This window comes from Drosophila elegans, unplaced genomic scaffold (genome assembly GCF_018152505.1).
Source record: "Drosophila elegans isolate 14027-0461.03 unplaced genomic scaffold, ASM1815250v1 contig_183, whole genome shotgun sequence".
Classification (NCBI taxonomy): domain Eukaryota; kingdom Metazoa; phylum Arthropoda; class Insecta; order Diptera; family Drosophilidae; genus Drosophila; species Drosophila elegans.
The window spans coordinates 10,000,001-10,021,451 of NW_024545550.1; the positions used below are offsets into that span (position 1 = coordinate 10,000,001).

At 40.5% G+C, this 21,451-nt stretch overlaps 1 protein-coding gene across 1 annotated transcript; it reads right to left on the reverse strand.

Annotated features, from left to right (window-relative positions):
• Window positions 1–98: 98 nt before the first annotated feature.
• Window positions 99–21,088, reverse strand: LOC108144762 (tyrosine-protein kinase-like otk). Its single transcript, XM_017269869.2, has 7 exons — window positions 20,093–21,088; window positions 14,656–14,790; window positions 14,410–14,571; window positions 4,437–5,329; window positions 1,876–3,314; window positions 1,290–1,626; window positions 99–850 (listed from the first exon to the last, which is right to left on the reverse strand). Exons 1-7 carry the CDS (start codon window positions 20,142–20,144, stop codon window positions 758–760), a joined length of 3,111 nt encoding a protein of 1,036 aa, XP_017125358.1. The 5' UTR covers window positions 20,145–21,088; the 3' UTR covers window positions 99–757.
• Between the last annotated feature and the right edge of the window lie 363 nt (window positions 21,089–21,451).

Consider the following 21,451-nt stretch of genomic DNA (forward strand, 5'->3'; position numbering starts at 1 on the left):
ACAAATTTTCCACGCCAAATGAAATGCCTATAAAAAATAGTAGTTCAACGAGGGTTTTTTCGCTACTCCATCCATTGAAATATAGCCAAGACTTTGAATTTTTGCTTTTCGGTTAAATTTATTTATTCGGGTTTATTTAAATGTTTTGTAAACATGCATCAAAGCTTAAATGGCTAGTCATAAATTTGTTTCGGCTGGTTTTTCTTTTTCGTTTTCTTTTTCTTATGCATATAAATATATAACTAGGCGTATGATAAAATATGTGGGTGTATTTTACTCAATGCTAAACTTAAAATTTGGCTTAGTTTTTCAATGTTTGAAAGCATTGAAATCGCTCGTTGTTTTTGTGATGCATATGGTCGTGTATTTATACGTACTAGTTTAGCTTAGAAGTCGATTATAAAATGCTGATGATGAAGGTTAAAATGCTTTAATCCTAGAAATGCTTCAACTGGTTTAAATGCAAATTTGTGGCAGTTTTTATGTACATTTTAGCTGCATACTTGTGTGTATGCAGCACCACGCAAATACTATTCTCGAAGATATCCCCAATCCAATACATATATATATAGTGTATATATAGTGTGTTTGTACAGTTACTGTTCAAATTTAGCCATCGGTCTGTGTGTACGCTAAGTACGCATGTTGAACAGGCGTCGAACTTAAGCCTACGTTAGCGGAGACAATACTCGGGCAGATACTAAGGACAATACTACTAATTACTTTTTGGCATACTCTATGCTCCATCAGTCTGACCTCACTTCTCGGCACTCTGCATGGCCTTGCTGAGGGCAGCCCCCAGTTGGCTGAACGAGGGTCGCTCCTTGGGGTTGGTCACCCAGCAGGACAGCTGAAATTGTATAAAAACATGGGGAAATTAGTTGTCATGTCTTGGTAAGGTCAGGGTCTAAAACAGTAATAGCTTATAGGTACTAAATAATATAATAAGATAAGATAAGACAATGTTTAATAAAATATTTCAATCAATGTTGAAAATACTAGGGTTTAATTAGTTATATTTCATTTGAATGCATTTTATTTAATTTAAAAATGGTTTACATATTAATTAAACTTTTAGGTATTTAAATCAGTTCCGAAAAGTGTCAAAAATAGAATGGTTAAAAATCGAAGCGAAAAATGTTTAAATTCAGTACAAAATATTTGGATTTACAAATTTTTTTTCATTAGTGTATTGTAAAGTCCTGTCTAAATGATAATTTTTGCTTTTTATAGTCTTATTAAATCTGTTATTAATTTGATTTAATTGATTACTATATAAGGATGCTTACCAATATTTCCCTGAGGCAGTCAGGGGTCGCATCGGCCACCGACCATTCCAAGGATCCTGCCTGTGATCGCTGCACCACCTGCTCGTTGGTCAGTTCCTCGTGTGGAAGCTTGGTGGCCTGATTAAAGAGCTCCCACACCACCACTCCGTAGGCGAAGATGTCGCTCTTGGTGGTGTACTCATCCTCCTGGATACACTCGGGTGCCAGCCAGCGAATCGGGAGCAGCGTGTTCCGATGCTTGTGGTACTCGCGGCTGTACTTGTCCTTGCAGAGAGCCGGATAGGAGACCTTTACTATAAATTCACTGGAGATCACGCAGTTCCGAGTGGCCAGATCCCTGAAGAGTTAACAAAAATATAAAATAAATAAATAATTTGTAAATATAGAGGTTGGTACAAAAGAAATCATAAGGGTTTTTAAAATCATTTATTAAGGTGCTTAAAAATATGCAATAATATAATTTCAACCCAGAAGTCCTTGCAACTCACCACAGAAAAAGTAGTTTAATATTTCATTGCATACTTTTCGGCAAACGTTTATCCTTTTTTGTACTTTTTCACTATAATAATTTAAGAAATGATCTTACCTATGGGTGAATCGAGCTCTGTAGATGGCGTCCATTCCTCGGGCAATTTGGTAGGCCACGGCCAAAACCTGGCTGGTGGTCAGTGGCGGCGGCGAAGAGCTTCCGGCGGTGGCAGTGTTTACCTTTCCGGCGGTGGCAAGCAGGAACTGCTTGAGATCGCCCCAATCGGTGTACTCCAGCACCATGTAGTGCGGATCTTTTTCGCGACACAGGCCAAATAAGCGTACCACCCCCTTGTGCGAAAGGCCACGCAAGAGATCCAATTGTCGTCGGAACTCCTGGCAGGCCTGCTCGTCCTTCACTTTATTGAGGGCCTTGACCAGGACCAGCTGCTCGAGACCCGTCTGATCCTGCTGCTCCTGCTCCTCCTCCTTGATCTCCTCGATGTCATCCATGGAGGTCTTGGAGCGTCGCTTCTCGTTGAGGGTACTCAGTGTGGTGCTGCCACTTCCGCTTCCGCCACTGCCGTTTTCGCTATTACTGTGCTGTTTTTCCGTGTCCGCATCCTTATCCGTGGGTGAGCCACTGGGCACCAGAGTGGCCTTCAGCTTGCCCACAAACACATCCCCGAACTCGCCGCGTCCAATTTGAATGAGTTCACTGAGTCCGGATCTTGGCAAGGCCAACTGTTCGTAAATGTGGGCGGACTTCTTGGAGGCCCTCGACTGCTGGCTGCAGGCTGTGTCATCGGACTTCTGGGCATCCCCGCTGGATTTGGACCTGGACTTGCTGTGGCCATTGTGCTGCTTGGAGAGGCAGGGCTCCTGCTCCGAGCCCTTGCCATTTATAGCGGCATCCGGCTGATCCGCGCCAGCCTCCTTGGTGCTCAGTTCGTTCAGGCGGGCTTTTCTGGCCTGACGACGATAGCGACACCAGAGCATTAGACCCACCACCAAAACAATGTAGGCGAGGGCCACGGTCATGGTGATAAGAACGGCTCGGGTGACGAGGAAGCCATCACCGCCGGACTCCTCGGGGGCAAAACCGTCGCCAGTTGTCTTCACCACCAACTGGACATCCTCCCGCTTGAGGCCTGCACTGTTGCCAATGGTGCAGCCATAGCTGCCCTCATCCTCCACCTGCACATTCCGAATCTCCAGGGTGCCATTCTCCAGGAACCTGAATCTCTCCCGATCCGTATTGTTCTCGCTCAGATACTTGAGATCCTTATCCCACTGAATCGTCGGTTTGGGGTCACCAATCGCCTGGCAGTGCATCACCACAGTGCCCTGCTCAGAGGTCTCAATCGGACCCACCGGAGGCACACTGAACTTGGGCGTGACCACCACATTTATGGCCACCGTGGCGTTAATCTGACCCTGGGTATTACTGGCATAACAAGTGTAGTTGCCACGATGTTCGGAGTTTACGTTCCTAAATATAAGTGTTCCATTGGCATCTACTTCTACTTGGTCGGGTAACGAAGTGTTTACACCATCCTGCACAGAAAAAATAAAGATTTTAATAAAACCAACATTTAGTTTATATATATATATATATATATATACATATATAAAATCACTGAAGTCTCTAAAAGTTTTTAGTAATATATTTTGAGTCCGAAATTCCGTGCAATTCATTCCGAAAGCCAATTTTTTTTTATGGCATACTTTTATATACCTTTCTAAGTCTTTTTTAAATTGTAGCGTTTTCTGTGGCATCCCCTTTCGTAATAAAAAGATAGTTTAACTTTAAAAGATAATTTCAAATAACTAGAGAACTTTCCGTATTGAATTATCAAAGTTACATATATGCAAATTCAAAATGCAATTTTTTAAATATCCAATTAAAAACCAATACTTTTTGCTTGGTGTCTGTGACGTATAGAAGCAGACAGCTGACCATTACCAACCAATTTGCCAACGTGTGCCATGCGTTTTCATCAAATATTCAGAAAAACAACCAAAACAGGGCACACAACACTTTGAACAGGTTTGAGCCAGGTTTGTTTTTCGCCCAAATGAAAAACTTCTTTTGAAAGGGTTCGATTTCCTTTTTTTTCGGCCCGTTCCCAAATAGACAAACAGTTGCCGAAATTGGTTGGCCATGGCAAACAGCTGGCAAAACAAAACGCTCAATGGCAGGCGAACAGAGTGGGTTTTCATGGAGTGGTGGAGTAGTGGAGTGGTACCGAAGAAGGGTGCTTAGGCCAGATAGACTCAATAGAGTTTTCCATATGAAACGGTTTGTTTGGAAGGAAAAGTTTGCCCAGCGGCGCGTTGCGCGTTTTTCAATTTGTCAGTGACATGTGGCCATCACTGGAATGGAGTGGGCCCAAAGGTGGTAGCAGTGTCTAACATTCCCATTTGAGAGCTGTCAAAATGAAGACCGAAGTGCCTTGGCTACAACTGAATAAACGGATGTCAATCGTTTTTTTTTTCGGCCAACGATGTCGGCAAATTGACAGGTTTTATGATTGCAGCTAAGAGTTATGTTTTCTTAAGAGATAGTATATCTATTATTAATATTTTCTAAAATGAACTTTAAATTGTACTGATTTTTCAGATATAAGGTTACTGAAGTTTACCATTTAAATTCCCAAAATGCCAATAATTACTCACCCTCATCCATTGCACCTGTGGCGTTGGAGTACCCTGAGCCTTGCAGTGCACCTTGGCCACCACTGCATCCAGCTCCAGATTCTTGGATGTGGGCTGTGGCACAAACTTCAGTTGTTCGATGACCTCCAGGACGCCAGGCGACGAGTTAATCGGGGCATGAGCCTCCAGTTGCAGCTGACATTGGTACTGGCCCGCATCGCTGGCTATAATGCTGGCAAAGCTCAGGGTTCCGTTCTGCTTGTGGAGCACTAGACGAGCGTCTTCCCGGAGCAGGGCATCCTTGCCAGAATCGGAGGAGGAGTGCCCGGGTATGGGCACCGAACCACCAAGTTCCACTTGCCGCAGCAGCTTGCCATCCTTTCGCCAGCGAAGTTGAATGCGTTGGTTTTGCAGCTCGTCGGGCAGTTCATAGAGGCAGGTCAGGGCATTGGGTTCACCCTCCTTGATGACCACCTGGCTGCTGGGTCCCTGGACAATGCGCAGATCCTCTGGCGCCGGGGGCAGTGACTCCAAGCCACCAGATCCGCCACGCTTGCCGCGGCACAGGAATGTCTGCTTGTCCCAGGACTCGAGCAGCTTTTGATTCTTTCGCCTGGGAAGTCTGGGCAGGCACTTCACATTCGACTGATAGAGGTAGCCCTGCTTGCTCATCACCCGACCCGCCGCATTGGAGGCGGTACAGCGGTACAGGCCATCGTCGGCGGGTCCCGGCTGACGGACAATGAGGCGGTGCTGATCCAACTGGACATTCTTCCAACTGCTCAACTTGGCGCTGTTGCGGTACCATTCGATTCGAAGCGATTCCGAATCCCCGGAGGCTCCCTCCACGTGGCACTTCAGCAGCAGCTCGTTGCGATTGCTGCCCAGCAGCTGCACACTGGCCGATTCCAGATCTGAAGAGAGAAATGTGAAAGTTTTATTGTAAGTGCATTGTCATAATATACAAAAATTATACTTTGGAGGTTTTTATCACTCGAAGTAGTTTTATTGGCAATATAAAGTCCTCCCATCCCTATTAAAAAATTAAATTGTTATTGCCTAAAATCGCTGTACTAAAAATTACTATATCAGTAATAATATGTTATAAATTTATTATTATTGGTTTATAAGAGTCGACAATAAAATAAAACTTTTAAAGTTATTTTCCAAAAAAAGTAGGCAATATAAATTAAGTAAAGCTAAAATTAATTATATTATCCGAAGCTATGTTAATGATGAATGGTGGTTTGAGTTGATTGACTGATGTTTAAATTTGTTCATAAATTAAATTGCGTTTAGCTTAATTGTTGTTTTGCTACGATTTGCATTGCAAACTAAAAATAGGATATTTATGTTGTTCTGTGTTGAAAGTTAAAGCCCTATTCTTTAAATTCCTTTTGAATTCATAACTGATTTAATTCTTTGCAATTTTAAAGACTAGATATAAGAAAACTAGAATAATAAATATGTAAATCTTATAAATTGAGTCAACATTTAAGGATTCTACTTACACAAAACATGCTTAAGAATTATACATTTATTTTAAACGAATGTAATAATTTTCTTAAGTTTAAATTAAAGTTTTAAAATTATTTAAAAGGAATTTAATATAAATATAAGCTTCAGGCTAAGGAAGTATTTTTTCTCTGTGTTAAAGGCGAAGCAGATGCGAAGATGTGAGTGTGGGCTATAAACTAATTGAATTAATGCAAGACGCGGGCCGAGGGTAGCTGCAGCAGTTCGGTCAGCGGGATTTGGAATGTACTTGCCTGCAAGTTATTGACTAGCCCCAGCCCCAGACCCCGTGAAACCGAATAGGCTGGCATTCCATAAATATGCATAATATATCCGGAAGATACATTTAGCCTTAATGCGTTTTCTTGGCTCTGCGAATTCGTTTCGCCCGTTTCTTCTTTCTGATTTTGTGCTTTTTTGCTTTTCTGTTTTTTCTGCTTTCTGGTTATACATATTTCCCTTTGCAAGTACGGGTATTTCGCGCGGCATTAAGTGCATTTTATCGTCAGTTCAGCGCCGAACACGACGCTGCAATCTTTGTCTTTATCGGCGAAGCCAGGCAGCCCATTTAAGGTGCCGAGGAAGCATAAATTGAACTGTCAGTCAGGGGAAGACCAATACCAATACCAAGACCAGGACCCCAACCCCACTACCACCTTACTGCTGCCCATATGTAAATGCTCACATGCCCCCCGATTTTCCCGGGCCCACGGGCTTTTCCACTTCTTGGCCAAACGGAACGGAATGGAACGGTACTTGCCAACAATTGCCGCATGAGAAAAGAGTTTTTGTGGCGTAAAAGAAAAGCGCATAAAAAAGTGGGAAAATGGCAAAGGAAACTGCAGTGCAAAAGAAGAATGTGCTGCTCTCTAAACTCGGTGCCGTGGCATAGGGTTTAATTTATGTTTTAGTGGCAGCCGGAGGCGCAAGGGGCGTGGCCGGTCATGTTGCAGACACGCTAGCATTCACATTCGCTGCACAGGAAAAAATAAAAATATTTATATCAGAAATACAACAGTACCTCATCAATATAAAATTTGTAAATCTTTTTTTATGACCAAAATAGCAATACTTAATTATCATAATCCACATAAGCAAATTCTTAAATGTTGTTTCTATTTATTGTCAAAAAGGATCTTCTAAATATGCTCTTAGTTTACCTTTTATTATACTACAGTAAAGCAGATGTGTTCTAAAAGCATACCTAATGTGTAAAGAATTAGTAGTTACAATACTTTTTGGAAACTTCCCGAATACGGATATGTTTTTCAGTGTGTGGCTTTTGTAATACCGGACTTCCCTCATATCTTCTAGCTGCAATCGTGTATCTGCAGCCCATTGTGCCGATGTAAATGAGATACTTTTGTATCTCGAGTGATAATTGTCGGATGCCGGGCGATGTTTTGCCTCAAATGTTCTAATTTGAAATCCCCACCAAATAATTTATTCAAATTGTTTTTTGTCAGATTCGCTATTTGCATGGGTATATGTATTTTTGTGTATATACCAGAGTATTCTCCCCAGCCTTCGGAGATGGTGCCATAATTTTCATAAAACATTTTTTATCTGCGGCCCGAAGGAGCCGACTAGGCAAATGGTTGATGTATGTTTTATGGATATTTTCCCTCACTTTGCCTATCTGAATGTTTGCCAGGTCTGTTGGACTGCGGTTTGCTGGCCGCGTTAGAGAAATTTACATATGCACATAAATCTTGTTTGGGCACCGACTTTGTTTGCGTCTCGCGGAGTCAGTGAACAAAAAATGCCTCTAAATATTTGTAGACACTTATTTGGTGGCAGGCAGAGGAAAAACAGAACCGAACAGAACAGCCCAAGACCGACAGCAACAACTCAATAAACAGAGCCGTGTCTTCGTCTCCGTTGGGGAAGTGTCAAAAGTTTGAAATGTGTTGGTATATTTGTGTATTTGTATATTTGCTCTTCTTGGGGCACGTCCACGTCCGTCAGCTAAACGGCGACGATGGATACGATACCTTCGCTTGTTCGGTTGTTCGGTTGGCCTGTGGCACAAACTTTTGGTATATGTTACGACTAAAATGACAGTAGAGTGAACTAATTGGCACTTAGACGGCCTGCGAGCGAAAGTATCTAATGGATGGCCAAACATCTCGGGGGAATTGAGCAGTAGGTAAAGTGTGCAGTCGATTCAACTCGGCTAAATGCGGACACAACTCGCATCTTGAGGGGTAAACACAAAAGTATCTGATGGACTAGCATTCTGAAAGTGTGGAAATTTTGTTTATGGACATTTGAGCTGATCATAAATGGGTTAGGTATTTACTACATATTGCCGAAAGGTAAAGTAAACAAATGCATTTCGTGCTTAGTTATGAAATACTTTACGCAGGCCTACATTTGAAGATAGACTTTTGAAAACATATTGTTAGGCTTAATATTTCTTTAATAAGTAAACTTTTAATTTATTTTTTAGTGAAAAATAAAAAAGTAAATTGCTTTATAAGTGAGTTACATAATATGTTTTACAAGAAAAATATTTTCTTTTGTTTTTTATATATATCTCTTGCTTAGTCAGCAAATAAAAATACGTGCATCAACATCCTAAGTACTTTTAATAATTTATTTTAGTTTATTTAGAAAGACAATTTAAAATGTTTTTTGCTTCCTCTGATAGAAAGATTAAATCTAGATTACCTTGAACATAAAGACACATATAGAGTTTGTTTGAAAAGGTCTTTCGAGCTACCTCCTATAAATCTTAATCTTTTCGACTACTCATTTTGCGATTTCTGTGTGATCTTAGGAACTACAACATTGCAAAGACCATGTTGGCTAACTACCACGCAGAGCCAGGAAAAAGGTTGGAAAAACGTGGCCTAACTGTAACTGAAATTACGAGCCAGCCGCGTCTCGCTAATTAACGAGCGTCTCATTAGACTGATGTATGCATCGTCAGAGGCTGCAGATCTTTTGACACCTCTGGCATAATGGGCTATATACCTGAGGGGGGCGTAGGGCGTGAGAGTGGGAGTGGGAGTGGCACCGACGAATTTTGGAGTCAGGGGCGGGGTCGGAAGGCGGCCATCATTCACACGTTGAACGTGTGCAAGACGAGGTAAACACACTGGGCAACTACAGCTGCTGGGAACGTGAAAAATAAAACGAAGAAGTAAACCAACACGACTCCGAAACAAAATAAATTTGTTAGACTTTTTCGCTGGCTGGAGCATAAACCACAATCGCTGTAAACAATTGAAGGAATGCCGAGCGGTGGTGTGAGTGCAAGTGGGACCGGGACCCATAATAAAAAAGCGTAGAAAAAATAGAGACGCCTTGGGTAAACAAAGTGGAAGTAAATGTCGAAAGGCGGGCAGAATTATAGATATCGGAATTGACAGTTGCCCGGGGAGTTGCAGAGCGGATCGTTGTTATCGGGTCTTGAAAGGAGAACCTCCTGTTTTGGTACCCCCCATTCCAAACTCAAAGCCCCAAAGGCGGAATAAGTGTGCCGACTGCGACTTATTTCGTCAACTGGTGAGCCCGCTTCTCCAAGACCCGCGATAAGATAACTCTTTTTTCCTTTCCTTTTTATGAGCTGCACTGTGCTGCATTCGTTTTTATCGCTTTTATGAAAATATAATTAATTGATAATCAAAAATAGATTATTCGGCTGTGCAGGCAGAGTTGTGAGTGGAAATGTTTTCAGCGCTGTCATAAAGCCAAGTGGCCCATGTCCAATGAAAGATGGAAATGGGAGACCATAGAAGTGGCTGAGTTTCTGAAGTGGCCGGCAGTAATTGTAAACGTTAATGGACTTATGCAGCCCTTCTGTGTTTCCAATTGGACACTGGCCAGCAGCACTCCACTCCATTTCACTTCAATTGGTTCTGGCACAAAGCGGCTTACAAGTTATTGACCCATTTCACAAATTGGCGCACATGCAAGGGGCAGTATAACAAAATAGAGGGGAGATAATCTCACTCAAAAAATGAACTATTTGCCAGATCATTTTGCCTCAGATACAAATCGATGAGTGCTTTTCATCAACGGATGATTTCAGATTTCGGTATCAATGAATTTCAGATTTTCCCATTTCCTTCAGATTTCCAATTTCAGTGGCCATTTGTCCATTCCATTTATGGAAAATTTATGGCAACATTCGTTGGCTTCGCTTCCCCAGTGCGTTATCATGGAATCTTTAATTAAAGTTGGCCAGTCGCTGTCTCAACACCCCCCAAACGATTTTCAAATTAAAACGTTAAACATTCGATTATCGCACATTGTCTGCGTTTGGTTCTCTGGATTTTTGCCTGCCAGTGGCTTTTAGAAAGGGGATATAAGCTACTCTGACCTTTAACCCCTGGCAAGGGCATAAGCCCCCTTTCGTGGTGGGATTCCCTGAACTACGCTCCTGTTGCTGCTGCCATCTAACGCTTTCCCCAAAAGTTGCCAATGATCAACTCGTGTAAGAGCAGAGAAAAGCTAAAAGTAAAATAAATGTCAAAAAAGAAAATAAACGAAAATCCTAGAGTTGGAAAAAGAGTAGTCGCCAGAGATGCACAGAAAAAAATATCTCTAAAGAGATTTCCGAATTACTCTCTATGTTAGTTTACTTGGTTTATTATCATTAAATTTATTAAAAATATATGTTATGGGATCCCTTGTTATAAAATATGTGTGTTATTTTGTGCCTGGTAAGCTGAGTACAGATTAATTAATTTATATTTCAGTACCTACTTTAAAATCGAAAATATTATTTTTTACGCTGTATAAGAGAATATAGAGACACAGAGACAGGTCGCAGGATAGCGCGCCAAAAAGTTGGCTACAGTTTCTGTTTCCCAGCTCGTGTCTGTTTTTCTGTTTTTCGGTCTAACTGTCTGGCTGTCTGTCGTCGTCGTCGTCGTTGTCGTCCCCTTTAATGTGCTCCGAGCTGGGCTCGTAAAATTTTATGCGTTTTTCCGGCATTCACAAAATGAAAATTATCCGGTTTCCCCCCTCGCGGATCCCCGGAAAATCCCTTTCCACCCTCGCATCCGTAAAATAAAAAAAAACCCAACTTGCCAACTGCAGTCAACTTGAACTTGTGTCTAGAGCACAGATACAACAGCGGCTAAAGTCTATATGTGATGGGGGTGCCTGGTGCCTGGTTTGTCGATTTGGGGGTTGCTTTTCGTCCTTCCACCCCCTACGTCCTTCGTCCTTGGTGTGTCTTTGCATTTTGTTTGGTTTTTATGACTTTGCTGGCTGTTGGGTTGCCATTGTTGCTGCTGATGTTGCTGCTGCCATTTCTCATTTTATGTTTATGTTCCGTGTTAATGTTGCATTTCATTTCCCCCCTGTAAAAGTACATTTCAGCATACAAACACTCTGCTTTTAGCCACCAGCTTCGCTCAGCTGTTCAATGGTTAGTCTAGGTATCCCCAGTTCCTCAGTCCTGAGTCCTGAGAGTCCAACAACCCCTTTCGCTGAGCAAATGTTTGGAATGTCCTTCCCCGCGTCTCGTCTCGTCCTTTCAGAAGCCAGTCGTCGTCTGGTTTTCGGTCTGGCACTGCTCCTTTTTTCTACTTGTTTTGGCCCTGACTTGATTCTGGGTCCTGGTTTTATTGCCGTTTCGCTGTCTGTTTAATTTCTTCGCTGTCTGCTTAATTCCTTGTAGTCATCGGTTAGTTTGCAGGCACTGTCAGCATTTGTCTTCCCCTTTTTATGATCCTTTGAAAAGGGGTTTGCTCAACTTGGTCGTTGAGATTGCAGGCGTCTTAAAGACTTGATTTTATGTATATTTCTTGCAAAGTTCTTGTTTTTAATTAACTATTTCAGCTTCATTCAAATCTTGGTTTTCCAAACAACTTTTTAAAATATTTAACTATCCATATTTCTGTGTATGCAATATTAAGCATTGTTTGTATTTATTCTTTTCAATCAAATTAATTTTAATAGGTTGGGCTCTAAACCGATTATTATAATTAATATATTCTTTAACCTTTATATTAATCTTAAACTCCATTAAATTTTCTATTTCTCCTTCCATATTTTAACTGCTCTTAAGGGTACAACAGAAATTCCTTCTTCCATTTCCACTGCCTTTCTGTCATTTATTTTCCATCGTAAATTTGTAAAAACGTTGCCAACAAAAATGTCACTTTTCACGCGCTTAATTGAACACTTATTTGCAAAGGAAAATGAAGACGATAAAATTCCCGGCTGAGACAATGCAGCTGGGAGACAATAGCCTTGGCTCCTGAATAAAAACGTTTACGAAACCCAAACTTCAGACGAACGACACCATCCGCCATCCTTGGCTACATGCATATTTTAATAGTTTTTGTCTGCTGCTCAAGAATTATGAGATTGGTGCAAGCTGGGCAGGGGGTTGTAATCACATAACCCACTTAGCTTCAGCTGGCGCCAAGATGCATACACATACCCACCATCCTCCCTCTCCACGAACTTTCAACAGCAGCTGCTTTTTTTGGAGGGAGCTGCGGCAATTAAAATCAACTCCCCAAACTACAAATTAATTAGTTAATTAATTAGCTAAAAACACTTGAGATGAGGCCGGGTGTATAAATAGCAGACCATTGCTGTTGGGTGGCTTTGATCAGAACTCGGATGCCGTGGAAGCGCTGACAGGCCAGCTACAGATACAAATGCAGATGCAGATGCAGATAGCAGCCACCAGATCAGATATATCTTTTATATAGCAAGAAGTTCCCCAAACACATGCACTCCAGATTGTGCATAAAAACCCGCGTTTTGTTTACATCAAATGGTAGGGGGAGGGGGGAGGAAGGGAAGGCGGGACGGTAGATTGGGGATCTCTGCCGAGCTGTTTGTTAAATTTATGCATTTTTCTGCTTAAAGGCAAATGCAACTAAATGAACATCAATCACGTGACGCCGCTGCCTCAACAAGAGGCCAAGAACTGCAACTGCACTTGCTGCTTGAAGGGAATCACCAATGCACTGGAAAATATATATTTCTATATATTTATCTATAGTTTACTGCAATAATTAACAAATCTGCAGTTGAATAAGAATAAGTATAACAAAATTGCTTAGTGTCCAAAAGCATTTAGGTATTGAAAGTTGCTTGAAGAGTTGATTTTAGAGAAACAAAGTAACATAATATATTACTTTTTGTAATGTAAGAAATAGATTGCTCTTCTACATTTTTTTAATGAAGAATAAATATATTTTGAAGTTCAGTTATATAATATAATAGTATTCCTTGTGTCTTTATAAAGAAAAATGTATTGTTAATAACAAATATATCAGAAGTAGGACAATTATTTTATGCAATTTGATTTAATTTAAATTTAAATTTTAAATTTAATTTAAAAATACTTGAATAAGAAATGTTATATTCTTAATATTCTAAAGATTTATTTTAATTGATCTTTTGATATTAAAAATTGAAGAATATATTTCTTTCTGTGAGCTTTTCTTCAGCTGTGTCTTCTTCTTCACGCTCCGGTGCATGGGACTGCATTCTGTGCACTGCACTGCACTTCCTGTAGTTCTGGGCAGAGGCGGCGGCGGGGTGGAGAGGGAGGGGGGCCTTGGAAAAGGGCGGCACTGAATGGGGTTCGGTTAGCATGGGATCTGACGCATGTACATCAAAACTTTCGGTTTTTATCTTTCATCGGTCGGTTGTGCTGTGTTGCGTCCGCTTCGGTTGTGTTTTTATGCCTCTTTACCTTTTCTTGTTGTCTTGTGGTTTGCCCAGAACTAAAAGGGGGTTTGGCAGTGGGGGGGCGGAAGGCCAAGGGGAGTCGGGGAAGGAATGCCATTAAATGCAGCATTAATCAAATGAATTTGCCCTATGCCTAGCAATTACACGCAGAGAAATCAGAGGTAGCTAAGTGAGTGCATAAATAAGAATCCAAGGCCATGGGTACTTAACAATATTCTAGAGAATAAAGATCATTTTCTTAATTCTAGGTTTAACAAGGGTAAGGGTACAGAAACTTTAAATTATTGAACAGATATTACGCCAATAGGTATTAATATTTTCCGAATATTTTACTTAGATACAAAGACATCATATTTTCATTTATAAAACAGACCTTTTTCCATTATTTCATAATTATTATTATGTGTACCAAAACGTATTTATGTATATCACACATTTTTTTTAAATGCCTATTTTTTTATGCAAGTTATAAGACATTTCTAAAGTTCTCAAAGAGTTTGTATATTGATGCAGTCTTTTATATCTTTTATATGATTTTAAAGTTTTTAAAGGACTAATAGCGAACCCTGCTTATTTCACAAATTGTAAGGAATCAAATATGGAACAATATGGAAATGAAAGTTTTTCCTAGTGTCCTTGGGTATTTTGCATACAATTGAATTGCGCTTTGTTAATTTACCCAAGCAAACTCAGATTTGCTGACGCCTTTAACCATCAGTCAATTTTCTTATTGCGTACAATTGTAGGACTGCGACTGAAAGTGGGATTGGAGATCGGGGATTGGGGATTGGGGATAACTACTCACATATCACGCTCAATTTGGCGGGCGGAGACGCCTCCCTGGCGCCGCTGGCCAAATTTGTCGCGATGCAAACATAGTCGCCAACATCCTCGATTCGCTGCACCGCCTCGATATGCAAATTGGAGCCGATTTGATAGACACGCTTGTCATACACAATCCGATGACCTGGAATATAATGGTTGGCAAGAAACACGAATGCTTAATGCATGTCCATGGTATATGTAAATCAGGGCTCATGCTCATGCTCACCATTATGCAACCAGTCGTACTGCAGTTCGCTGTAGTTATCCGTGGATTCGCACTCGAATTCGATGGATTCATTCTCCACCACCGACTGACTTTGTGGCAATTGCAGGAAACGCGATGAGACGGCCAAAACGGGAGCTGTAAAAATAGGTACAAAAAATTAGCAAAATGTTAACCCCTTAAAGTTAATCATTACACTGATTACAGGGTAAAGTTGCAGCTTTGCAAACTCCACAGCCTAAGCTCATCACAATTATCCCTTTTCGAAACAATTTCGTACAATTAACTACAAAAGTGCATTATACATAATTTCGTTTAATTAAAGTGGTTTTAACAAATTAAATGCGCTTAAGCTGCTTAAATTACAGTGTTTAACGCAAATGTAATTTTGTTGAGCGCTTTGCATGGATACAAGCACAAAAACACCAGAAACAAAATACAAAAAAAGGGGAAGAGAAAAATAAAAGAGGCACTCTGAAATATTAAATACCCTTATTTATTTATAAATAATTAGTTTTCTTTCTTAAAAACAGTTTAAGAGTTAAAATTGCTGAAAGCAATTACTTACAATAAATGTAATTGTTAAAAAATTATTCCTTTTATGATCTATAAATTAAAACTCGTGCCTGAAAAGAGTATTACAAAACCGCTTGGCAAAAATCGCAACATCATTGCCGACCAAAGTTGCGTGTGCTTAAACAAAATTACAATATGTGTATGAAAAATAAAATAAACAAAAACGTTCCCAGAGTTTTGTGCCAACATAATTAAAAGCCCGGAGTGAAGGCGTCCATAAAAAGCGGGCAAAAAATAACCGTATTCAGAGAGAAAATATGTTTTTATTCATTTAATTTGTTCGTTTCTCTTTTTGTTTTTGTGAATGCAATTCGGTTATTATATTAAATCAACAGCCGCAAAACGCAATTTGCGGCATTCAAAATGCAATTCATGGATGCATTTTAATGACGATTACCTAATGAGCTGGCAGAAAATTCAGGTAACCGATTCCAAAAGACTTTATCCTATTAAGGCTGTTTAAATAAGACCACAAGTGGCGCCATTGGGGGCAAAGAAGTCAAGTATCCCAAGATTGTTCCTAACCGCAACTCGAAACGAAAAGCAATTCGAAAGCAATTATTTTTGATTATACGAGTGGGGAACCGGGAACAAGAACTACAAAACGGCCACCATTATATTTGGCCACTAATTGGAGCAATTTGAGACAACACCTCAGATTGTGGGGTTCCTTTGGGCCAGAGACCACGACACGGAATCAATAAGCGGGCCAGCCAGAACAACATCATTACAGGGACTTCGGGGGGAGGGGCTTCAGCTTCACCTTCACATGGCTTTCATATGCCAGTCACATATTCCGCAGACGTGTTATGATACAAGGCAGCGAAACGAAGGCCCCACCAAAAAGGCAGTTGGGCAGGCAATGCGTCTGGTTACTGGATACCCTCCTCCGAACAAGTCCTTTCCCCTTTTTCGATTTCCCCTCACCACCCCTTGAATCGATTTAATTTGCCGTGCGGAAAACGAGTTCGCGATGGGGGAACAAAGTCAGTTACTGGGCGTCGATTAAAGAAATATGCGTCCCGCTCTTCAGTTCGTTGATTGCTCCAAGCCCAGTCGATGCTGATGTGGGCACGAAAATGCGTGAGGGGTGTGCAAAATGATGAGGGGTCAGTGGAGGAGGCAGTGGAGGAGGCAGTGGAGCAGTACTGGCGGAGCAGGAGCAGTAAACTGAAAAAGTGTTGATGCTGCAAACATCAGCGACAGAACCACGGAGCAGCGGGCAGTCCCGGTCTCAACTGCCCATCTCGATCTGTCTGTAAATATACACTGAGCGGCCATAAAAAAAGTCATCACTTAATGACTGAAGGTCTAGGACCTTGGAATTTACATAAAACTTTGATTTTGTTGACTATTTCAATAAAGTGTACTCAAAAGATTTAGTTCTGTTTATAAAATGTTTACTTTATTCCTAAAGTTTTGGAAACAAAGATTGCTACGTTCATATATTAAATATTTTATTAATTTTTTTTAAATAAGACTTAAAGAAGAGACATTTCTTTAAAGACCAATCTTTTTCTTTAACTAAACTTTATAGTTTTATAGACTAACGTCTGTCCCTTCTAATAGAATGAATACTAATGAAAGGAAAACAAGTTATAGTGTTTACAAGCCAAACGGTTTAGGATTCTGGGATTTCAGATCTTACAAAAATATTATTTCGGTTAGATAATTTTATGAATGAAAACAAATTTCTGAGTAACTTCTTGTGGCCCTCAGAAATATAACAAACAGAATATAGTTTTTTAAAAAATGTTCACACAAAATCTTGCTATTTTTAATGAGTAATTTAAAAAAACATTTCCTTCAGTGCAATACCCATTTCTTCCCCTCACCCCTTATCGGCCGTGCGTGTGTGTGTGATAATTAGTTCGTTTGTTTGGCTGGAATAACCGAAATCAGCAAGTCAGCAGCAGGCAGCATTACGAGTACCAACTGCTGCGGCCTCCTGCTCATCAGCATCTTGAGATTCAGATTCAGATTCTGACTGGGAGGCTGATGCCACGCAGATACGAATACGTTTCCAACTTCGACTGCCACAAATTGTGCGGCAACATTTGTCGATTAAGCACAATGAATGCGAAATATTGTTGTAATAATCAGGCAACCCACTGTGGCAGCCACTTGAACTTGCCCCATGGGTGGCGTTTTGATTTGATTCCGTGTGGTTTGTAGGGGGTTGCGGGTGAATGGGAAAAGAAATGCGAAGCTAGAACTGAAATGTCACTCTGGAATGTGCGGCATTTGTCTGGGAAAAGCGTTGCTGGAAAACTGCAAGTCAACTGCCAGACAGGCACTGAATGAAAAGTGGAAATGTGTCTGACAATTACCCGTCAAATGTTTGATCTAGGGTTTTCTCCATGGACGGCAAAGGAGCCCGGAATGGACTGAATTCTTTGATGGAGTTGGAATTCAATTTAAAGGTTACAGCAAGGCTAATCACTCACAGGGATTATTCAGGCATTTTTCCTTTCAACTTCGGTTGAACTTCCCTCGACCATTTGCTTTGTAGTTAAAATCCAATTTAGAGATGAATAATAAGTCTTACACAATTCAAATGTTATTGTTCTTTGAAAGAAATCTCCGTCATTCTTATTTAGACTCAAGAGAATTCTATAAGATTACAATAACGTAAATATAATGCTGATCGATATTGTTACATCTCACTTAGTGTTATCAAATATTTAAGAAATTATATATAGAAATAATATTTTCCTGTAGTTAATTTAAGTTATAGTCATATCTTAATAATTATATTTTAGTTAAATTGTCAAAACGAAATGAACATCAATGTTTAGGAGATAAACATACCAATGATCTTAGGGCATTTAATGATATGTTATTTGAATTCCTTAAACTTGTTTTGATTAACATTTTTAAACTCTTAACTAAAACTGAAATTGATTTAAAGAAAACACTTTTCATATTATATTTATATGAAATAGAAACCACTACACAATCGAACCACTGGAGATTCTAGACTTCTAAACTTCATAAATGAAGAAACCGTAAGTCTGGAGACTTAAACTGCGTTTTTGTTTAGTAGTTGAGTTCCGTCTGTATTTCCATGAGTTCTAGGCAAATGCCAGACTAGTTCATACAATTTGCGGGAGTGCTCTCCGGAGAACTTTCGACTGGAGGTCTTTAAGGTTGCCGAAGGACGCAGACAGGCGGAAGAGGACGATGACGAGGATGAGGATGAGGCAGAGGTGGGTTGGCAATGGTTGGTGAAGGGGAGTTTTGTAGTTGCCACAGCTGCCCTTAATGTGGGATGCGATGTTCTTGCTTTTGCTTTTGCTTTTGCTTTTGCCGCTGGCCTGCCTGGCATGTTGCATGCAGCATTTTGCATGCTTGAATAACAAATTATGACTGCCACACAAAAGGAACTCGCACACACACACACACACTGACAGCCACATTATTTGCCATACAAATAATGAACCTCTGTGTAGCGTTGCACAGATTTTGAAATATGCGAATCCGAATCCGAATCCCAGTCCCAGTCGCAATCCCCCGCTCCTTTGCTGTCTGCCGGCTGGCTTTTGTTATCGGCTGTTTGCCTTTGTGCTACTTAACAGTCAGCAGTTTTCAGCTCATAGTCCTGTCTCACACACACACACACACACACACATGCGTATTTAAGGACCTCCGTTTGCATAATAGTGTGTTCCTCTTGAGACCCGAGATCCCGATCCCCCACTCCCAGGCTCGATCCTTATCCCACTCGTAATCCTGGCTGTAAACTATATTTGATTAGCCGAAATTTCGGCGTCGCATGTCTCACTTCAAGTGGTTATCCTGATCCTTGGCACTCCTTTTATTTCAAGTGTGTGTTTGCTGGCACTGAGAGAAAATGGTTCAATTTGTGGCATAATTAACAAGAGATATCTTTGGTTCTTTATCTCAAATGATTGGCTTGCTCTTTAATTGATAACCCAATTATTTTTTTTAGTATATATTTATAACATCAAAGTAAACTACATATTTAAAACCATTAAATTTTTTTTTTACTTTTATTGGCTATCTTTATAACAAATTTAACAAGCAAGATCTGTAACTTCTTTTTTGTTGCTTTATTTTAGTTATTTTCTATATAATCATAAAAATTTGATTTCTTTTTAAAAAAATTTTAGAACAATTTAAATATAGCTAGCATCTTAAATATATATATTCCATAAGCTATAAGTTACGTTTAGTATTGAACAGCCAGTGTTATCTTACAAACATCTGGTATATATAATGATGTTCTTAGATTCTTAGTTTTTCCCCAGTGTGTGTTCCCCACATTATTTGCTTTTCTTTTCTAGCATTTGATGTTTGCCTAAAGGACTTCATTTTGAACGTGGCCAGTGTGTCCTTACCACTGAGTCTCAAAATTTTCCAAACGGCTTCCTCTCCCGCTGGCTTCGTTCTCCTATTCCAAATTAGTTCTGCCGGCTCGGTGGCTCCTGGCTGACTTCTAATTGAGTCATTTTGCACGCCGCCTGCCTTTCAAATTCAATTGCCAGAGACAAAGGCTCCTCAGGATTATGGTTTTTCTTTCTGGCACACAAAAAGTAGCCCTCAAAGAATAAGGTAATAAGAGTAGTTCCTTTTGACTACGAAAGCCTCGGGGTTAATAGAGTCCACATTATGGGTGGTCTGCCATTCAAGACGGAATGGCAAATATTCAAGGCAATACAAATGTTGTGATTCCTTTGAAGTTGGCAGGCGATCCAGTTGCAAAAGCAATTTCGAAATGCCGACATCAAAACAAGCAAATAAAAGCGAATTGCAAACCATAACCCCTTAAGCAAATTTTTCCATCTAGTCAACTACGAGTTAAAAACGGGGACCCTTCACTTAACCCATATAATCCACTTACCCATCATCAAAGCAATGACCAAGCCGTATATGGAGATCATCCTGGCAGCCATTTACGTATATATCCTGACCACTTCAACACCTTCGCTCTCAATTAGCGACACAAAAATGTGAACGAAAACCGGCACACCCGCGTATCGGATATAGAGTCGTATCGGATTCGAAATCGCAGTTTTATTTGGCTGGCAATCCGTTGAATACACTCGCACATCCACCAGAGAGTCGCTGTAAGTGCCGGCCACTCGAAAATGCACTCAACGCATTTGTAAATATTCAATATTTGGATGCCACAGACGACGTAGACAACGACGACGACTGCCCTTTTTCAGAGGTTTTCCTAGGGGTTTTTAAGGGGGTTAAGCCGGGGGAGCGGGGGCTTAACTGGGGATGGTGGTGGACTGACGTCCAGGGCGGTTTTTTTATGTTTACTCTGGACACTCAAATTAAATTGCTATTTACATAGTTGGGAACGCATGAAATGCATTTATCACCGAACACACAGATACGCCACTTGCTGTTTGTTACTTTTATTTTCCGTCGACGTTGGTTTATGTTTCGTGGTTGTGTTACGTTGCGTTTGCGTTTGCTTTTTTATCAGCGAACAGATTGACAAGCGACGGATACCGACAAAGGTATCTAGATACAGATACACAAAATGCAATGAAACGCTTGAGCTCGAAGACCGCGGCACAAGGAACTTGGGTTCAATTACCCAAGAGAACGCGAGCGCAGCAAATCAACTTAATTTGTATCTTGAAGATGCAAGAGCCATTCTGCATCAGCTGCATCCTTGGCATCATCATCATCATCATCATCATCACCGTAGTCGCAATCGCATCCCGAACCGGCTTTTGGTGGGTGATTTTTTGTAGTCGGGGGAAACTCGGAAAAACTCAGTACGAATACGAATCGAACGGAAGGAACGGAGCGGAATATAATATCTAATCGAATCGAACAGAACCGAACTGCACGCGCTCGAAGTCTGTTTATTACTGAGCGCTGCCGGCTGTTCGAAGTTGTTGGTGGGAACCGGCTTTTCGCGCTCACCATGGAAAAAATACTGGGTGCAGATGGGGCTCTCTCGCTGGAGGATTTTACGCACTTGTGACCAGTATTTTATGCTGCCCGGTATTTTTGGTAGTGTTGCCGAGCTGAAAGCAGCATTTGCTGCGCGGCAATGTTTAAAAAATTATATTGCTAATTTATTTTGTTACGAAATATACTGTGGAAGGAATTTTAAAAGATTGGTTTACGAAGAAGGTCCTAAAAATAATAAAAATTGTTGTGAAGAAGAATATAGTTTTTTTTTTTAAATCATTGGCAGTCAGATGAACGAACTATTCAAGTTTTTCATTAAGAA

Excerpts from the sequence above, each read along its gene's own strand:
- LOC108144762 (XM_017269869.2), bottom strand. The coding sequence starts at position 20,144 with ATGGCTGCCAGGATGATCTCCATATACGGCTTGGTCATTGCTTTGATG. Across the intron at positions 14,791-20,092 it reads GGTCATTGCTTTGATGATGG|CTCCCGTTTTGGCCGTCTCA; the intron begins GTAAGTGGATTA and ends CTATTTTTACAG. Across the intron at positions 1,627-1,875 it reads AGAGCTCGATTCACCCATAG|GGATCTGGCCACTCGGAACT; the intron begins GTAAGATCATTT and ends TTAACTCTTCAG.